The sequence below is a fragment of the Melanotaenia boesemani genome, chromosome 21 (genome assembly GCF_017639745.1).
Source record: "Melanotaenia boesemani isolate fMelBoe1 chromosome 21, fMelBoe1.pri, whole genome shotgun sequence".
Taxonomy (NCBI): domain Eukaryota; kingdom Metazoa; phylum Chordata; class Actinopteri; order Atheriniformes; family Melanotaeniidae; genus Melanotaenia; species Melanotaenia boesemani.
The window spans coordinates 18,322,134-18,342,055 of NC_055702.1; the positions used below are offsets into that span (position 1 = coordinate 18,322,134).

General features: G+C 39.3%; 2 protein-coding genes across 2 annotated transcripts; one reads left to right on the forward strand and one right to left on the reverse strand.

The window, feature by feature from the left end:
- The first annotated feature begins 871 nt into the window (after positions 1-871).
- On the forward strand, positions 872-3,505 carry dlx3b (distal-less homeobox 3b). The gene is made up of 3 exons (XM_041973068.1): positions 872-1,435; positions 2,152-2,336; positions 2,563-3,505. Exons 1-3 carry the CDS (start codon positions 1,093-1,095, stop codon positions 2,875-2,877), a joined length of 843 nt encoding a protein of 280 aa, XP_041829002.1. The 5' UTR covers positions 872-1,092; the 3' UTR covers positions 2,878-3,505.
- A 4,611-nt stretch (positions 3,506-8,116) lies between these two features.
- On the reverse strand, positions 8,117-11,787 carry dlx4b (distal-less homeobox 4b). Its single transcript, XM_041974961.1, has 3 exons — positions 11,177-11,787; positions 10,142-10,335; positions 8,117-8,832 (listed from the first exon to the last, which is right to left on the reverse strand). Exons 1-3 carry the CDS (start codon positions 11,499-11,501, stop codon positions 8,578-8,580), a joined length of 774 nt encoding a protein of 257 aa, XP_041830895.1. The 5' UTR covers positions 11,502-11,787; the 3' UTR covers positions 8,117-8,577.
- Positions 11,788-19,922: the final 8,135 nt, after the last annotated feature.

The following is a 19,922-nucleotide window of genomic DNA, read 5'->3' on the forward strand; positions in this document are numbered from 1 at the left end:
CTGACATGCGATGTCAAAAACACTAATGCTTCTACATTCGAAGCTGTTTGTAACTCAATTATATCTATATCTAACCGGGAAAATTAGAGGATTTATCAGCAAGACCACCGGGAGTCGCTGCGCGCCGTGACATCAACAGAGGACAAACGTGCTGCAGACAAAAAGAATGAAAATAATTAAGTTAAATTACATCCCAAGCAGTTTTTCAATTCCTTCTTTCTTCAGCAAAATAATTTGTCATATTGAATATCATTATAACCTGCGGGCTGCTTTACCCACAGTTTCTCCTTTCCCGTCATCTTTTAACAATACTGATTTGCAAGCACACACATACATTATGGACAGAGCTCAGGAATTTACCCACTGGCAATCAGTTGAACGAGTCCTTTGCGTATCTCTTCCATCGCCTTTACATAAAGTTCACTGTCCGCCAGCACCTTTGAATGACAAAAGCAGACAGTGGGAGGCCGGCTGACAGCCTGTTTAGTTTGAATAAAGTCTGATCTTTAGGCACTGCTAAGAAAACATTGCATTAAAAAACATTAAGGAGACGGTCTGGCTGTGAGATTAGTCTTTGGAAAAGATGCTGGTTACCACTGTCGCAACATCAGCATGCCACTGTGGTCCGAGTTATAAACTGGACATGTTTTGTGACTTTCTCTGTTTACTTTTTGCATTTTAACAAACAGCAAAAAAGGGGGCCTGCAGAACCTGCATGCTCATCACGCGAACAGGTAAACGTAAATTTCAAGCGTGGTGGGGGTGTAATGCCAAAGGGGGGAGTGAGTGCACAGGCGCTCCTGGCTGAAGGCTGGGTTTCACCAAGTCTTTGCTCGGAGCGCAAAAAGAGGGGGAGAACAGCGCAGCCAATGGGAAGGAGGCGTCCAGTCCAGCTCTCTATAACTCGGTGCCACAGGAGCTGAGCAATGCCACAACCACGTTTCTGCAGCTGGAAGAGTTTTACTGGACTATAAGCTCAGCGAAGCCGTGCGTTCCCAGAACGCGCACACGTCAGTTTCTCTGTTGGGACAGAAAAAAAAAAAGTCCAACAGAGGATTCTTTCTTTTCTTTTCTGGAGCGCTGCTTTTCACCATGAGCGCCGGACAGACCTATGAGAAGAAGATTGCGAGTATTTTGACCGATCTTCCCGGATCTATGAGTTGCCACCCGAACTCAAAGGATTCCCCTACTCTTCCCGAGTCTTCGGTGACGGACATGGGCTACTACAGCGGACAGACCTCCCACGGCCACCACGAGTATTATCAGAGTCAGCCATACGGACAGCCCATGAACTCTTACCACCACCAATTTAATATAAATGGAATGGGAGCCGCCGGAGCGTACGCCACCAAATCTGAATACCCATACACGAATAGCTACAGACAGTATGGACATTACAACAGAGATCACCTGCAGGCCTCACCTCCGGGCTCAGGTAAATGTTGAGCTTATCACAGGTTATGTTGCGTCCTGTTAATCTGTGCGCGTCAAGAGCAGATTTCTTGTGTAAAATACAATGTAGCTTTCTATAAAGGTGCAAAAAATACTTAAAAAGTTTTTCTATCTTTTACGTTCTCTTCAAATTTGGAGATAATTTTGCAAAAGGGTTTTGTACAACCAAATATACCCCAGGAATATAGGCTTAATTTTAGGTCAGTAGCATCCACTGAGTTCGCTTGACGTGTTGTGTATTTACGGTTAACTTTGTTAATAGCTTAGTGTTAGTGTGGTGTTCTATCAGTCTGTTTTAGAATGAGTAATTAACACATGACCATAAAAAATCGTGATGTAAATAAATAGTAAGTTTGTTGCCTTATATTCACTTATATATATATATATATATATATATATATATATATATATATATTACATATTAATTGAGAATTTAAGAATAAGACTAAGTAAACCTTTATTAGTTCCTCATTGGGGAAATTGGTTAAAATGATATTTCTTAGGAAAACGATGGTCACAATGCCTTTGAATTTTTAATTTCTATATATGTCCATTTTAATATGAGAGAATTTCAAAAGAGTTTAATAAAAACATATATTTTACGCGGACATAATACCCATATAATCTTTATTGTTTTGCACTCAAAGTTGAGCCAGGTGACCAATTTTATTTACTCATTCATTTTGATGCAAATTATAGTGAAAGAAGAACCAGAGCCAGAGGTCCGCATGGTAAACGGAAAACCAAAAAAGATTCGCAAGCCGAGGACGATCTACTCCAGCTACCAGCTCGCTGCTCTGCAGAGGCGCTTCCAGAAGGCGCAGTACCTCGCCCTGCCCGAGAGAGCGGAACTGGCGGCCCAGCTCGGCCTCACTCAGACACAGGTAAGCTGAGGAACCCGATATTTCCTGACTGATCGATACTTTGGAGTCACGTGAGCCAAGGGCTTGCTAATGAGTCTATAATTAGCTATTTATTTACATACTGACGCGTAATTACGCAAAACATGTAGGATTTCCGAGTTTGTTTTGCTGATAGAAGTAAATTAAAACTGAAAATGTTAATAAAAACAATATTGTATTAAAATGAATATATTTTCTTTTATTTAAGGTCAAGATCTGGTTCCAGAACCGGAGATCTAAGTTTAAGAAGCTGTATAAAAACGGGGAGGTTCCATTGGAGCACAGTCCCAACGCCAGTGACTCCATGGCCTGTAACTCACCACCTTCTCCCGCAGTCTGGGATAATAGCAACCCTCAAAGCACACCGATCAGTCGGCCTCAGGTGCCGCAGCCGACGCACAGCTCGTCGCCTCCCTACCTGGAGGATTATAACAACCACTGGTACCAGCAGGGATCCCACTTACAACACCCGGGCACCGTTCACCACTCAGTCCCGCAGCAAAGCGTGGGAGCTGTTTATTAACACGGACTGAGAAGCAGATACTTTGCTTTTATTTTTGTCATTTTCTCTCCCTTTTTTTTTTTTTTTTTTTTTTTGTTTTGGCGAAGGAGGTCTCTCCACAACTGACTCTAAAGAGCAAATACTGACTGGAACCGGAGCAGGCCTGAAATGAAAAGTTGTTTTTGGTTTTGGATGAACAAGAATGTTTCAGAGCTGGGTTTCCATTCATAAAGCACATAAAGGGATTTCTAATCACTTTTGGCAGCATATTTAACGGACATCTGGCGTGTTATCTTTTAAATTATTTATAGCCTCTGATGTATGTATACTTTACTCCTTTTGTAAATGAATATGCAAAGTTTTTTTTTAACAAGTAGCCGAAACACCACCCGAATAATAACAAAACGGTGCATTTGACCCATGCTAAAATCAAATCATGCACATGGGCGTCAAATAAATTAAAAACTCAGGACATATTTATATGGATTTGTACAAAAAATATCGAAGGTTGTAAATACGTGTTTATATCCAGAACCACTATGATCATATTTGTTAGACTGCACTGTGGTGCTTTCAAGACCATTTTTATATTCATGTAATTAGTAAACTTGTTGCCTTTCTGTCTGATAAATAAAAGATGCTAACTGTATGGTGTGTGTCAAGCCCTTTTCTGAACATGTCCTTGTTTGGCCGCATTCACGAGAAACCACGCGGCTAATGAAACCAAAGTTCGGTCTCGTGTAATCTGACACAACCGACTAAACGATTAAAACAATAATAATATATTAATAACAATAATAATTAGCAGTTATCTTAATAAATTAATCTGTGACAGCAGCTTCTAGTGTCCCGCATTATCTTGATTTTGGCGGTGCGCATGCATGCAGACTTGGTGGAGTCAGTTCCTTTTATTATTGTTTTGCAGCCAGATAAGCGAGCAAGAGAGAAGCTGGGTCGGGGTACACGCACCCCCCCCCCCCCCCCCCAACACACACACACACACACACACACACACACACACACCTAATTATTGAAGAGTAACTACAGTTTGTTTCTGAGGGTTTTGTTTTCAATGGTTTTAATTCTGACGGATATCTGTATGTTGTGTTTATCAAAACGCGGTGAAAACAAACAAACAAAAATCAAAAACATGAACAAGTTTTTAGTCCTTGGCTGCTCTCTACGCGAACTCCTTAAGTTTATGGTATAACATAGAATATCAGACGCTCCCCCAGGTTGTTGTGGGACTCACATACTGGGGACCTTGGGAAAACACCATTAAGAGGGAAAAAAAAAAGCTGAGGGATGGCATACTGACAAACTTTGTTACAGCGACAATAAGAATATCACATAAAAACGAGAAAGCACCAAAAGCAGCTGCATTTTCTCTGCGTCAGGTAGTTAATAACGGCATGTGGCGGGTTGGCAACAATTTTAAATATTCAGAAATAAATTACATGATGAAGAAACTGCTAATGGAGATGTGGTCCACATGGACCACCACGGCGTCATTACGCACAAGCAGAGAGAACATACCCACTGCGTTGGTGGTTTTAGAACCTTTTCTCCTTCTTTTAGTAGTTGGAATGCTGTGCGCTCAGCAGTGGAGGTGTTGCTGTATTAAACTTGATGGCGCCTTTGTGCCAGTGTCAACACAAAAACTTCACGTCTCACGATGCGCCCTAAATGTCTTCAAGTTAATAAGTATGTTTCTTATTGGTACTCTTATTCATTTTTTAATCATAATAAAACTTATAATGTTTCACACTGTGCAGGCTTGCTCCAGGATGGCACACTAATTTTATGGTAAATGAGCACATTATTTACAACCAACGAAATCAGTTACTGTTATTTGTTTTTTTAAAGCTTAATATGGATTTTTATAAATTAATTGTTGAAACATTTTTGTTATATTTTAAAGATAAAACATTTTAAAAACGAAACAGTGAGAAATAAACCACATTTTTTTCATGGAACAGATAAACAATGGAAAAAGATTACAAATCCTTATGGTTTTTAATCCAAATGACCACTACGAACACATAATGAAATAAATTATAAGTGAAAGGCACTTTGCTACATTTAATGCTTAATTTCCAGAAGAACTGATATGGCTACTGATTTTCATATCAGTGTAAGAGACATAATATTTTTATTTATATTTATTATATGGGGAAATTATATTGAATTGTAGTGACACCAAGACTTTTCTGTCACATTTACTACAACAGCATTTATTGCACCCTCACTGACTTCTCTGACGTGTGATTTTCTCAGACAAACTTCAAACACATTCTTATGGATTTAGCTACAAACAGTCTAATGTGTCACAGCTCCTAATCCCATTTCCCTAATGTCTTATATCCCTGCTCTCAACACCATTTGTCTGCAACATCAGTCGTCATGTCAGTACCCTGTGCTGATTTGACAAAAGCACCATGATTACTATTGCCTTTTAATATCAATGAAGTCTCATCATAAGTACGTGTGACCTCCCTCCAGTGGCTCCCTCAACATGTGTGGCCCCTCAGTTAGGCCTGTCAAGGGAAACATTTGTGGTGTAGACAAACATGCATTTGCTACAACCTGAACTTGTGTGTGGGCTGTTTGACACGTCCATATATGTCATCTCTAAACATTTACAAGTGTAAGTAGCCATGGAGGGGGAGGGGGTGAACTATTGAACTTGAATGTGATCCTGCATGGCACGTCACAGCACCCTAAATAGAGTTGGTGCCCGGGCAGTCTGTGACCTCTCTCATCCCTTTCCCCCTGCAACAGTCAACAGTGTAGTGTCAGCAATCATCCCTGGGGTGCAGCGATATGGGATTGAGGTGGAGTTCGGGGATGGAAATGTATCCATGGAAAGACTTTCAGCAGCTGTCCAACAGTTACTCTCAGTTCAGGCCGGACTGCGGCTGCATTAGGATCACTCATGCTCTCCATTTTGCTGTAAACTTGGATGAAATGAAGAGAGAAAAGCATGACAGCTGTGGACTCATGAACCCTGACTGACCTCAGGCCAGGGCAGGGCAGGGCAGGGCAGGTCTAGGCATGGCTGCATGTGTATTGATGCTTCTTCACAACCAGATAAAGCCATGATGAGGCGCTGCCTTGACCTAAAACAGTAAATTTAACAGCCCCGTGTTTTTGCATTTTTGATTTGCCATATCTTTCTCGAATCCAACACTTTAAATGTATTTTCAGCGTGTTTATTTGCAGCCTTTCTATATCCCATTTCTTTTTTTTTAAATTCATGCCCCAAAGCTTTCCTTTATGTGAAACCATGCATTCACACTGAAGCTGCTCACAATTACCCGAGATGTCAGATCACTCAACGTAATAACAATAATCACCCCAGAGACCTGCTTTGCCATTCTCCCATTCAAAGCAACTGAGATTTAATAACAAGCTATTTCCCTCTTATTGCTATCCTGCAATTAAAACCCATCAGACACCTCGTATCTGTTAACCCCGAGCATCCACATCATGACTAAGTCAGATCTGCCTTTATCATTAGTTTTCAACCCGTCTCACGGCCTACCATCCCCTCCTCTTAGCTTGTCTATTACGCAGAGAGCCTTTTCACTTTCCCTTCAATCTGCCTGTGTGATAATTGGCCCCCGTTTGAAAGGTCCTACTCTTCTCTGTCCAACTCCACGAGCCATTATTCTAATCTGGAGATGTGAAATTGCCTATAATTTTCCCTGATGCCCGTCACTTGGTGCAGCAATGCTCGCCTCTTCTTCCCCGGGCCTGCATGTTTAACAAGGCACATAATGATCAGGAATGAGGAAAAGGGCACGAGGGTGTATGTATATATATAAAGACGGCGATGTTAATGTAACACAATGCTTGTCGTTATGTGAGAAAATCAGCTCGGAGGGGTAAAAACACGGGGCTCTGGTGTGGCTTTGTTCTTCACAGAAACGCCACTGAGGGCTTCAGAGCTCCTGAACAAGGCTGCACTTCTCTAAGCAGGTAAGGACTGAATTCTGACTGAATGACTGAGTGTCCCAGCGATAAGAGCAGCATGAGTACTATTAATGTTGTTTTTTAACACAATGATGTGTGTTAGTATATTAAAGTGGTGCTGTGATTAAACAGTTCTAAATTGAAAGTCACAGCTTTACCAAGAGCTCTGTTGCAAAGACACATAATGAATCTTAATTGGTTTTCAGCTTTTTGCAAAAACTGCACCACAAACTCTTCTTGTCAGCTCATGAAAAACCTTCTAAAATGAGATATTAAGCTTGTGTTGGGATCAATGCACTTCTTACCGACTGTTAATTATCTAATATTAGGATAAACATCTCCGGGAAAACTACTTCTTTGTTATTTTTTAATCCATGAGTATGACATCAGACAAATAGCTTCTAATGTTTGCCAGACATCCCAAACATCGGATGATGAATGAAAAAGATAAAAGAAAGTCACTGAATGTTTCTCTAACGCATTTTTCAGCTTCATTAATCTGAAATCAGCTCTCCATTTAATCAAGAGCATCAGTCCAGATTGCGGCAAACTGTTTGCAAAGACATAAATACCCCAATTCTCTATGATGAAACAGTGTGAGGAACAGAACTGGCAAATCAGCACATAAATCAGGCGCCGTTAATAGGAGAGATGGTACCGGTCATTTATCATGACATTATGGCAGCGGTGATTTTTTTTTTGTTGTTGTTCAGGCTTACAGTAGAAGAGGAAAAATATTGTTAAAAAAAAGTCGGTTCGTGCACGTGCATTCTCCTAACGGGTGCGGGTCTTTCTTTGATTTAAAATGGACGTTCAGATATTAGATTTTACCTGCAGACAGAAGATTTTTGTGGAGATAATTTTTGTTTTGATTTATATTTACTTAAAAAACACAATACCCTACCTTTTATGTCGATTTGTGTTGTGCGTAAAAGTTGCGTAAAGGTGGCACTCTCCTTTATTTCATCTAGATACACCAAATATAGTTGCATCGATTGTTCTAAAATATAAAGGACAACAAACTGATCACATGCAACTGATATGTTTTTCTATATTCAATCTGATTTCAAAGTCTGACTTAAACAGAAATGCTGGTTTTTGTTCATGGCAGCGCAGAAGTGACGGTGGACCAAAGACCGCCAACATATTTGACATTAGTTCTCGGGAGTGTAATAAATCAAGTAAATCTTTTCTAGAAATACGTCTCATAGACTCATTTTTCCATATCTTCTTCAGAAAGGTTTATTATTATTATTATTTATTTATTTATTTATTTTTATCATTTTGCCTGGTGAAGAAAACTCAAAAACCATTTAGGTTAAACTGAAAATTTCTCCAGTAAAGCAGCAGCTATACAAGAATTGCTTGTGTAATGCACATATTAACTGTATAGTGCCGTAATTATTTCCCCAGTAAAATAATCCATGCACACACAATATTTTTCCAGAAGTACTTTTATGTAGTGTCCTGTTAAACTGCACACACAAGTCCACAATTCAGTGAGGTCGCATGACAGGGGCTGCAGTGACATTGCAAACTCAGAGGAAAAAAAATGGTGCCTGTTTTTGCAATGAAATTTGAATTCAAAACGCACACAAAACACAGTGCACACAGTCTATTTAACATGCTTTAAACAGAGTCCAGTTCCGAGAGGAGGCCTTGTGAGAAACTTGTTCACCGTGGCTTAAAGTTCGCATCAAATATGGCGCGCCAAATGACCTGAGCCGGACCAAAACAACAATCCACTCACATCATCTGAGGCCTCGGCATCGCGTCCTGGTGAGGGTGGTGGTTTGGGTACCAGTGGCCAAAACTGTTCATGTAATTGTTTGGGTGCACTGGAGCTCCTTTGCTCGCCGTCGAGACTTCCCATAGCTGGTGCAAGGTGGGCGAGCAGGGAGAGATGGAACTGGTGCTGTGGAGGTGCTCTCCCTCCGATCCGTTACCGTGCTTCATGATCTTTTTATACTTTGAACGTTTATTCTGAAACCAGATTTTTACCTAAAAGTAAGAAAAAACGAATAAGAACAAAAAAATTCTATAAAACAATCAGATCATTTTTAATGTGCATTTTTCCTCTCTGTTATCATTAAAACACTTTCCATTTGCCATGAGCCGATCAGTGAACACAATGGAAAGAAAACTCCTAGCAACTCATCTTTTTTAAAGTTGCTTTTGTAAATCTCCAGTTTTCTAGGGCGAATGGGGGAATCTTGTTCCTCAATTCTCCAACTGTTGGCTGTTTAATAAAGGTAATGAATGTGAGTGTAACTGCAAATGAACTGAGACTAAGATTGTGGAGAATTAAAGACGAAAAAAGAAAGGAGAAATGACATAACAGCGTTTTGGTCTAAATTTATTCAAATCAGTAAAATGTTTATTTTTACGTGAGATCAGCCGCGTCAATATAAATAAAAATAGATTTCTTGCCTACAGCAGGAAAATAAACTTTGCTTTGAGATGACTGTCGACTGTAGAGGGATTAAGAATAATGTGCACGAGTTCAGCTCAGATGTCGGTGAGGATTCGTTTCATTGTTCATCTCCTGTTTGGAGACTCAGACCACTTCAGCATCATTCCTGCGTTGACAGTCGGGCGAAATAAAAGAGAGCGGGGACACCTGAAGGCCTGAGACAACAGCTGATGCAACACGTGAGATATTAACGCACATGTGCGTGCAACTCACAATGCTAGCGCACGTGAACGATTCACACTTCCAGTAACATTTACAATTGATATCTTTGTAATTAAATAAATAAAAGTTGTAAAGTTTTCAGTAAGTCGTTGTAATTCTTTATAATAATCTATCTATCTATCTATCTATCTATCTATCTATCTATCTATCTATCTATCTATCTATCTATCTATCTATCTGTGTGTGTGCGTGTGTGTGTGTGTGTGTGTGTGTGTGTGTGTGTGAGAGAGAGAGAGAGAGAGAGAGAGCACGTCTATGTTCCTTCAAGGGCTGCTGACAAAGGAAATATAGCCATGAAGTCTATAGTAAATAAGCGCTGCATTAAGGGACTGAAAAGCAAATTCATTTCTTATCCGCTGATGCGCAGAAGCCCTGTGATGTCAGAGAGCCTACTGCAGTAGAATGCAATAACATCCTCTATTACTTTGCACTGATAAATTTTTCTTCAAGTGCTCTCCAATTCAGTCCGATGAAAACAAATGTAAGGGTGCTCTTCACTTAAAGGCAGATTATTGCTGGACAGATGTTTCAGGCTGATGGCCAAGTGAATTTATCTGCTACCTTACATCCTTCACATTCCCTGATTTGTCATTGCGGGAGGAGTTGAAAACCCACCTGAGTCTGGGTGAGCCCCAGCTTGGCTGCTAAGTCGGCTCGCTCCGGTAAGGCCAGATACTGGGTTTGCTGGAAGCGCTGGTGCAGAGCCTGCAGCTGCAGGCTGGAATATATAGTCCGAGGCTTACGGATTTTCTTCCCTTTGCCATTCAGACGAATATCCCTGTTGTCGATCACCATGGACTTGTCATGATCTTGCGGATGGAACAGAAAGCAGACAGGACAGTACTGATTGATGGCCTTTTATTTTTAAAACTTAGGCTGCAGTAAAAGTCACATTTAAACAAACTTGTAGAATTTATTAATCGAGCGAAGTTTGTTTGGAAGGACATATTCCATATGAAAGGAAAATCAGGATCTTGATGCAGCAGCTGAAAGGCCGTGCGTTAAAAAGCTCCAACACAACAGCGCAGAGGCCTGTCTTCTAATAAATAGCCTTCAACATACCTCACACCGACAGATTTATCTCATGGCTGCAATTCTATCTTAATGCATCCTTAATGTTGTTCAGAAATTCTGAACATAGGACTAAAATACCTGGTATGACATCGTAAGTTCTGTAACACGTTTCCAAAGTGATTAATGAACTCCTATACAGGCTTGAAAGGATTGCTATTATCCGGAGTCCCTGAGTTAATTTGCGTTAACTGTGTGCGTAAAAATGAGTTGCACGGGGCTATTATTGTAAGTACAACAGTAAATTATGGTCAATAAAATTAATGACACTGTTTTCTTATATTATATCAAATAAGTGACAAGGAGGGCGCTTCTTCCCAACACTTAGTGGGAATTTTAAAGACTGCGTGAATAACCCTGGTAAGCATCCGTTCTTCACCTTTTCTCCGTAAGAATCATTCTCATATTTCTTTTAAATATCTGTTTTTATTTTTGGTACCGTAATAGACCTGAAAACGCCATTTCCCCCCACCAAAAATGAAGGCGCTCAGTGTGCGTAATTACGCCCGAGCATGATGTCAGTCAACTTTATGGCCATTATAACAGTTAAACCTCGCTTGGTATAACTGTTTCACATACCTGTCTGCTCTAATCTGCTGTGGGCCAGACTGCTGCTGCTGCTGTTGTGACTGCTGTGCTGGTAGGACATGTAAGCGGACTGGGGGTGAGTGTTCATCGCGCCTGGGTAGGCGTATCCCAAAGAGCGGCCATAAGACGTGTTGCCAGGAAAAGGACTTTCGTGCTGGGAATGCCCAGCAGCGTGCAGGCCATGAACGGGGTAAATGTGCGAGAGCCCAGAGGAGTGCTGCTGGTGCGCTGGATGTCCGTGGCCAAACTCTAAAAAGGCCGATTTGGAGGGATCGGAGCCATTCAGACTGTCAGGCGTAAAACCCATAGACATCATTAGCTAATAGGCGAGTCCATAAACCCGTCGCTCTGTAGAGGGTTTCATGAGTTCTGCCGGGGAACAAGGAAAAGTTTAGATAATTCCACACTAAAGTCCAACGCGCTTTTGGTGAAAAAAAACGTCCCTGTTGAAATAAGTTGCATCGTGCATGTTCGCTGGTGTTTGGAAATCAAAATCGAATAAAAGCGAAAGGTATCCCTGTTTACATCAGAAGAGGAGCTGACATGGTTCTTCAAACAACTCCTGCCTGCAGCGCCTCAAACACACTGCCTTCCATCAGCCAGCGCTCTGATTGGTCCTCAGCAGCCGGCTGTCACTGGAGCTCCACCATAAACTTCATTAACATATGACACAGGATGAAGCTCTGCCGCCACGAGGCACCTCCTACTACATATTACGAATTAAATATCAACTTGCCAGGTTGCAATCTTCTTTAAAACTAACAGATCCACGGACAATTAGAACCCCCCCCCCCCCCCCCAAAAAAATAAAAAAAGACAAAACAACCAAACAAAAAACAAACAAACAAAAAAAACAAAAACAAAACAAAAACAATTAATTCCTTTAATTTCAAGATGCGGATTTAAACTTGGGAAAACATTCCTTATGCTCTTTTATGGAAAAGATTTGTTGTATCTAATTTCAAAGAAACAGCTACTTTAGTGACTTTATCTGTTAAATTGTCAAAAATGTTAACTGATTCTTTCCAGATATGATAAGCTTAATTCCAGCCAAAAAGCTTCAAATGAACGTTCTGTAATAATAACCTTAATGTTGCAACAATTCGCAAAAATTAGAAAATATCACTTGTTTACTAAATCGAAGATTTGGAAATTGTGCTAATAGATATTATGTTTTGCACCAGCTGGAGTTCAAGATCGACAATCTTTGATATTTAAAGAAAGATTTTCTGAATTTTGGAATTAGGTTTCTTCAACTTTGTAGTAATGACTTGAACCAACTGAAATATACTGAGGAGGAAAATTATATGAATATATATTCAATTTTGCACAGCGATCATAATTTCATCACCTTTTTAAAACAATGACCTAAGTATTTTTTTTCCAAGTTTTTCTAAAAACACAAAAAACTGAATCAGATAAAGAAATCGTCTTATTATTTATTTATTTATTTAGAAGAAATTTTCTTTCTGCTCCTTCTGTTTTCTTCTTTTCAACATAATAATTTATGCAGTCGGGGGGTACCTCAAGTGTTACAACCCCTTTTGACTGAATTTTTAAAAATAAGTTGGATAATATTTAAAAACAGCTGCAATGGGCTGCATAATTTGTATAAGTGGATGCCATACATACAGGAAAAATGCTAACTTTCTGGTTACTGAAAGGAAAATTCCAAAAATGTCACTCAACTTACCAAAATATATTTGAAAAGGGTATCTGGTACGCATAGCAGAATCAGCAACACTCACATGGATGAAGCGTGGGAGTGGGGAGAAAACCACAATCGCAGTCTCAAAGAGAAAGTCTGTCTCCTTTTCCCAGAGGTGTCAGTCCACAGGTGGACAACAAACCACAACAGCTACTGGAAGCACAGTCACAAAGCACCACAGTGCAGTCTGATACACAATCCACTTTTCATCTGAGATAAATCACATACTGTATGAGCTGCAGTGAAATTACATACAGAGTGTTTGGTGGGTTGAGTGTGGTGCTGAGCTGCTGTCCAACCCCATCATTTTGGTCATGTCCTACCCTGTCTGCAGCTCCCCAGCATTAAAGGCCTGTCGGCGAGGGGGGTTGTGCTGGACCGCTTCCCTATTTCCCCACAGGCCTCAGCGAAGCATCCAGCCAGAACAAAACCACAAATTATTATCACCGTAAAAAAAAAAAAAAAAAAAAAATCAGTTACAATAAAAAGAGAGAGGGCAAATCATGCGCTGGTTTTATTCTGAGGGAAAACAAGTTTCTGAATTTTTGCATGAGGTCTTAAAGCTGTAAATCTTCACTGGAGAATGTAAAACTGTGGCTGTCTATTAGTAATTTACTGCAACATTATTGATGCTATTTCTGCTATCTTAGCAACCAGTAATTGAGTGATTGGTGTTTTTCAGGAGCAGGTGAGGCATTTAGAATAACTTTTTTTAGGATCAGCAAAACAACTTTTGTGACCATAAAGTTCACAGACTCACTTTTTGACACATGAATGGGCTAAATGAGCAGAAAATATAACCCTCTAAAGACAGAGGCCTGTGGGCATAGATCTGCTGCTTACTTGAAGCAGATCAACAGCTGAAGAAAGAGATTGGAGCCCTGTTTGTAAATGTGTGTCAAAGCCAAGGTGTGTGAAACAGAGATGAGAGAAAATAAGGTGAGGAAGCTATTTAAGGCTTGTAATTATGTCTTTATCAGGTGTGCAGAACAAAGATGAGACCTGAGTCACAGGGCAGGGATGGGTCCAGGCTGAAGCTCTATTAATACAGAAATGACGTTAGAAACAGTCACAATCCTGAATGCAGGTCAGACTTTCTGGCGTCTGCTTGCTGCACAGTTGGCATGAGCACATATCTGTAGAGGTGTGTTTGACAGAAATGCACTCACGCACACTCAAATACTCACCAGTTGACTTTATCCATCAGGCTGCTATGATGCAGAGTGACAGCATTCTTTGTGTACAAACTAAAAACACATTCTTGAACAACTGCCTTGGCTGTGATCTTCCCTACTGGCACATCATGTTCTACAAGTAACCCCGCTGTTACTGGGGCTAAGCTGAGGCCTGGACTCCTGCTGAGGGCCATGATGTTGAAAGGATGCATGGATTTATTATGGCTTAGCTCACCAGACACCAAAAAATAAACAAACAACAAAAAAACAAAACAAAAAAACAACAACAAAAAAACAAACAAACAAGCAAACAAAAAAACAAACAAACAAAAAATAACTATATCTCCTGTTTCAGGAGAATATTATGATAGGTCTGAAGCTGAGGTGTTGACATCACCAGAAATGCATCCCAGAGTCAAAGTGTGAAGAAACTGTGTGAGAAACATGAAGAAACTCAATGAAAACATAACCCACATTTGCCCAAAGAGGAAAGTCATCTTGATGATGAATGAATTTCATGTATTATTGTGTGAATCTCCAGGATGACCCATTTGTTCCCCTTTTTTGCTGTTATGTAAAAATAAAGTCTGTCACAGAAACATTCTGAACAAGGCAACTGCCAATCCTTTTTGCATCCACAAAGCCAAAGCAAACAATAGGACTGACATTTTTCTATGACTGTTTTCTGCCTCAGGCAAAAAGAAGGAAGCAGAGGAGGAGTCTTTGCAGTGCAGAGGATGATCGGCCCTAATCTCTCCTCCAGGCGTCTTCACTAAGGAACACTAATATCGCCACGGCCGGAGTCTCATTCCTGAAGTGCAGCCACATTGTGAGGGCTCAGAGTTCACTGTCGGAGTCACATGAACAACACTGACACTAATCTGAGTAAAAAAAAAAAAAATAAAAAATTAAAAATAGTTTTTTTTTTTCATTTTATGATGTTTTAATTGTACTACATCTGCTGTTTAATGACAGATTTATAATCAATGTGTGCATATTAAAATTATTTCCAATACATGAATTAAAATATGACAGCTTTTATTTGAAGTCAAAATTAAATTAAAGTTATTATTTTATATTTTTTTTCCACAAATAGGTAAACCTTTCATTCATTCTTCCTCTCAAAACCATTGAACTTGAAGTTTCACACTTCATGTATTTCACTTGTCAGTATATAATCAAAAATGTTTTAATCCTCTAGTTTTCTTGAGAAAATATACTCTTCACTGAAGACTGATATTTGCAGTCAAATGGATGATTTTAAAATTATTTTAAACAGTTTATTAAATTATTTGTGAATATGTTTTGATTTCTGAAATTTTAAAATTTAATGTTTCTAATTTACACTGAATGTTGTAACTTAAATGAGTATTTGACGGTAAAATGATGCCAAATGTTTTTAAATGGAAACTAAATTAGCATGTGCAACTTTGAAAAGCTGCAAAAATAAGTAAAAAGAACATTCAGATTAAAAAATAATGTATAATATTTTATTAATATCATGTTTTTGATAGTTTGTTTTTTGTTTTGTGTTTGTTGTTTTTAATAATTATGAATGAATGATTTGTTTTGATAACAGAGTTATATTTCACAAGTTCATTGTCAAGCAGATTGGATAATTTACATGAAAAAAATCAGATAAAAAAAAAAAAAAAACGGAAAATAATAATTGTATAATTTTTTGTCCCTGTGTTATAAATGAGGAAAGAAAAGAACGTCAGACCAAGTTTTGTTCTGTGCAAAATAAATGGTGATAAATAAATAAAATAAAACAAAAAAGACAACAAATAAAATAAATAAATAAACAAAGCTTTAAAATAAATCCAAAAACTGAAGAGCTTCGATGTGAATAAAATTGTGAGGGAAATTAGTGCGTCTGTTTCTTCCCTTTTCTGGCTCGATCTCTGAATTCATCACCGGCATAATTGTTGCCAGACAGCGGATGGACGACAGCAGCCTCTTTCGCTGCCGCTGACGGTTAGATTTAAACTTAACTGATTGTTTGAAAAGGCTTAAATTAAAAAGAGAGAGAAGAGAAAAATCTGGAATCCGTTATGCGTAATACGCGCACATAAGACTTTGCGGCGCAACCTGAGCTCCATGTCAAGCTGGGCATCTGATTTAAACGGCTTCATTTGCGGAGAGCGGTGGTCATGTGTCTCAATTATACAAGCAGATGTTTTTTTTCTAACCTCTAAACCTCTGGTTGCGGCTCAGATACTCATTTGGTACCAGTTACTTATACACGTCGTCAAAATGCAGCAGACTCAGACTGTAACCTGTTTCTGTGACTGCAGCGAGGGCCCAGCTGATGGACGGGCAGAGGTACAGTAGTGGCAGTGTTTTTGGGGCTTGGCTGCAGCCGCGCAAATAGTGTGTGCCTGCTCCACATCTGGAACAAAGAAGCCAGTCTGGGTCTAACCCTTGGTGTTTACAACTCTGTTGTTTTTTCACACTCCTCGCAAAATCTTGCCCAAACACACATTCCAGACTCACCAGCCCAACATGTGGGGGAGAAAATATACTATATTTTTCCACTGTAAATCTTGTCCCCAGGACCAGGGAAGGAGGGTATGGGAAAACAAAAGTCTGAAGCATGGCAGTGGGGCGAGGAGGGTGGCACTGGACAAGGGAGTGGGAATCTTGCCTGGCCGGGGTGGCTGGGTTGAGTTTAAGTGAGGTCAAAAACAGCTGAAGGAGTGGCATTACAATCTGATGACTGTTTGCAAGCTTCTCATGAGACATCTGAGGAGGCATCTGATGCTAAATTCCAGGAGTATAAAAAAACCCCCAACAAATAAACCAAAAATAAAACACTGAGGTCTTCTATGATGACAACAAGACTGTACAGACAATGTCTGCAGGTTGTAAATCTCCTTTAGAAATAATCAAAAAGATTCACAATGCCCATAAACTCAATAGAAAACCTGCAGGTTTAACAAGCTGCTTAGACAAAAAACAACAACAACAACAAAAAAAAACAAACAAAACAAAAACAAAACAAAAAACTACTACTACTACTAATAATATAAATTAATACATAAAACGTGTAAAACAATAATTCTTGGATATACCTCTCTTGAGAGCAACTCAGCTGTCAGATGGAGGTATAGTGGTGGAAATTAAACACACCACATATGCACACCTAATCATAACACAATAACGCATAGGTCCTGTTAAAGACCGGTTTACCAGGTCCAAGGATTATCCATATGAAGTTACCTGCCCCTCAGGTAACATGAACCCCCCTTTGTGGTCTGCAGGGCAGCAGTGTGAAACACAGGCATGAGGTTGAGATGCCAAAGGTGATAGGGAAGACAAACCGTGGAGGATGCTGTGTGGGCAGAGGGATGTGTAATCTCTGAACTGCTTCCAGGTTAAGTGACAAGTCTGCAGGATCATCTATCATCATCTTGCAACAGAAAACAGCCCTGTGAATTAACAAGTCAGCTAAGCATCACAACAGGTTTTCAGCAACATAAATGCTATAGCAAATCTGCATGTGACACATGGATATCATTTTAATAGAGAATACGGTTTTGGCTGCATATAAAGCTTGTACAGCCGTAAGGTCAAAGCCCTTTCTTTATAGTTCTACAATGAGAACAACTTCACAGGATCAAGTTCAGCTCCTGACAACAAGCCCCTGCTCTGTCAAGTGTTAAGTTCCATTGTGACCTACAATGGGACACAATGGCCCCACAGGACCTAGCCTCTACCATGCTGCCTATCAAATGTCTCACAGGAAAAAAAAAAAAAAGAAAAAAAAATTGGCAGATTGATATCAAGGTAATTGTGCATGTTTGCATCTTTTTGTTTAAAATATAAAGCTGCTCAAAAGTATTTTATCTTTTGAAAAATCCAGTTTGGTGCACAGGAAATACAAAAGTACCAGGGAGCCAAATTATGTGGAAGTAAAAGAGAAAATAATAATAAAAAAAATATTGTAAAAAGTCATTACATGGTTTGCAAAAAAAAAAAAAAAAAAAAAAAAAAAAAAAATCACACCTCTGGGTGTTTTCTTAGTTTTTTTGTTTGTCATTTTGTTACAGCCCTAATGTTTTTTTTTTTTTTTAATGAAATGGTGAAAAAACAACAACAAATCTAACTATAAAGTGATGTAATCATGTCTATTCACTCCCTTTGCTAGAAATTGGAGACTGGCATATCTGTCCATAGGGCCAATATAAGCTGTGTTACAACCATGGGCTTTACAGAACAGTGGCCAAAAGTTTTGTTGCTTTCCTCCCTCCACTTCTACTACCCAAACCAGACACCTTTCATTACCTCAAGAACACCATGCCCACTGAAAAGGCCCATTTACACCTTTTTTAATTAGAATCCTAGTCCTTTTGCTTGGAAAGTCCACTTCGCTTGGTGTTTTGTGAATATGTAAACGGACTGATTCGGATCACGGAAGCAGACTTGGTCCACTTGAAGTGGACCAAATACAGGAAGCGGACAAGAAAGCAAAGTGTATTGTGGGTTCAGCGCAGCATGGGTTAACTCAACCAAAACAAAAGCACGTGCGGGAGGATAGGTGGTTCTGGACAGGAGAAATGATTAATGGCCAGACATGGAAGATTTCGTGAAAAGTTTTGATAGATATATGATCATCTTCATACCACTTTCAGTTTTCCAGAGATTTGACACTGGGATTGAAATTTATAAAATTACATGGATGCCTTTAGCTTTGCCTTTCACCAAAAATTTCTCTACAATGGTTGCCAAAGAGCTTAAAGCTACGGGAAGTAAGCATTTAAGCTCATTTCTTTACAAAGCTTATCAAGAATGTATTAATAGTAATTCTGTTGATGAAAACAAATTCAGAGGATACATGCCCAAAATAACTTTTTGTTTCCTTACAAAATTTAGTTGTTTGTAACTTAATACACTAAACTAAGTTCAAGCACATGTAGCAACATTAGCATTGTTTTTGTATCTCCTTTTAGCTCTGTTTGGTCTTTACTACCTCTAAGAGCAAATAGCTTGTTTCTTAGCTGCCAAATATCCCACAAGTCAGTAGCATTTAAAAAAAAATGCAAGCTACATCTGAAAATAGTACTGGGTGTGAACCAAAACACGTTGTGAACCAGGAAACTGAAATAGTGAGTGTAAAGTGGCTCTAAAAAGCAACTCAGGTAGTACCAACTCTCTGGAGGTTTGTCACAACAAACATCTCCTGTCACTTCAAGAGGACATGTTTCGGTAATATTATAAAGATATTGTTTATAACAGCTTTTAAATTGTTTAAAATTTTCCCCAAGAATAATTTTACAAATAAAAAGAAGATCTGTTGGGTAAAACAGTTATAGAAAGCTACCCAGTTAATGAAAGTTGTTCCACTAACCTCTGGCTTCATTGTGGCATTTCGCTGCAGTGCTTAAGGTGTTTAACCTTGTCATATTAAAGCATTTGTCACTGGAGGGCTAGACGACTTAGGTCAGGATGGACGAGGCATTTAAAAAAAAAAAAAGAAAAGGAAAAAAAAGCCCCTGTTACCAGATCATCAGCTTGTCAGCGGTTGCTAGAAGCCTGCCAAGAAACATCAAAGCCTCAAAGACTTGTTCATTTCATCTTTGAACCTCACCAAAACACACCCTCTCTGCTCCCTCCCCTCATGCATCCTTATCCTCCTCATAGCATCAGCTTTGTTTGATAATTAAAAAGACCAAAGCAAAAATTAAGAATATAGAAAACCAGGTGGAAAATTAAAAAGAAAAGAAAAAAAGGCAGTTGTGGTGTTTTGTACGATTTGTCTGACATGTCATTCCACTGCGCTATCAAGGCAAAGAGACAGTCTTAGTCTGAGCAAGCCTTGTCTCAGAGGGAGTAGCTTCCCATCAGCTCCTAG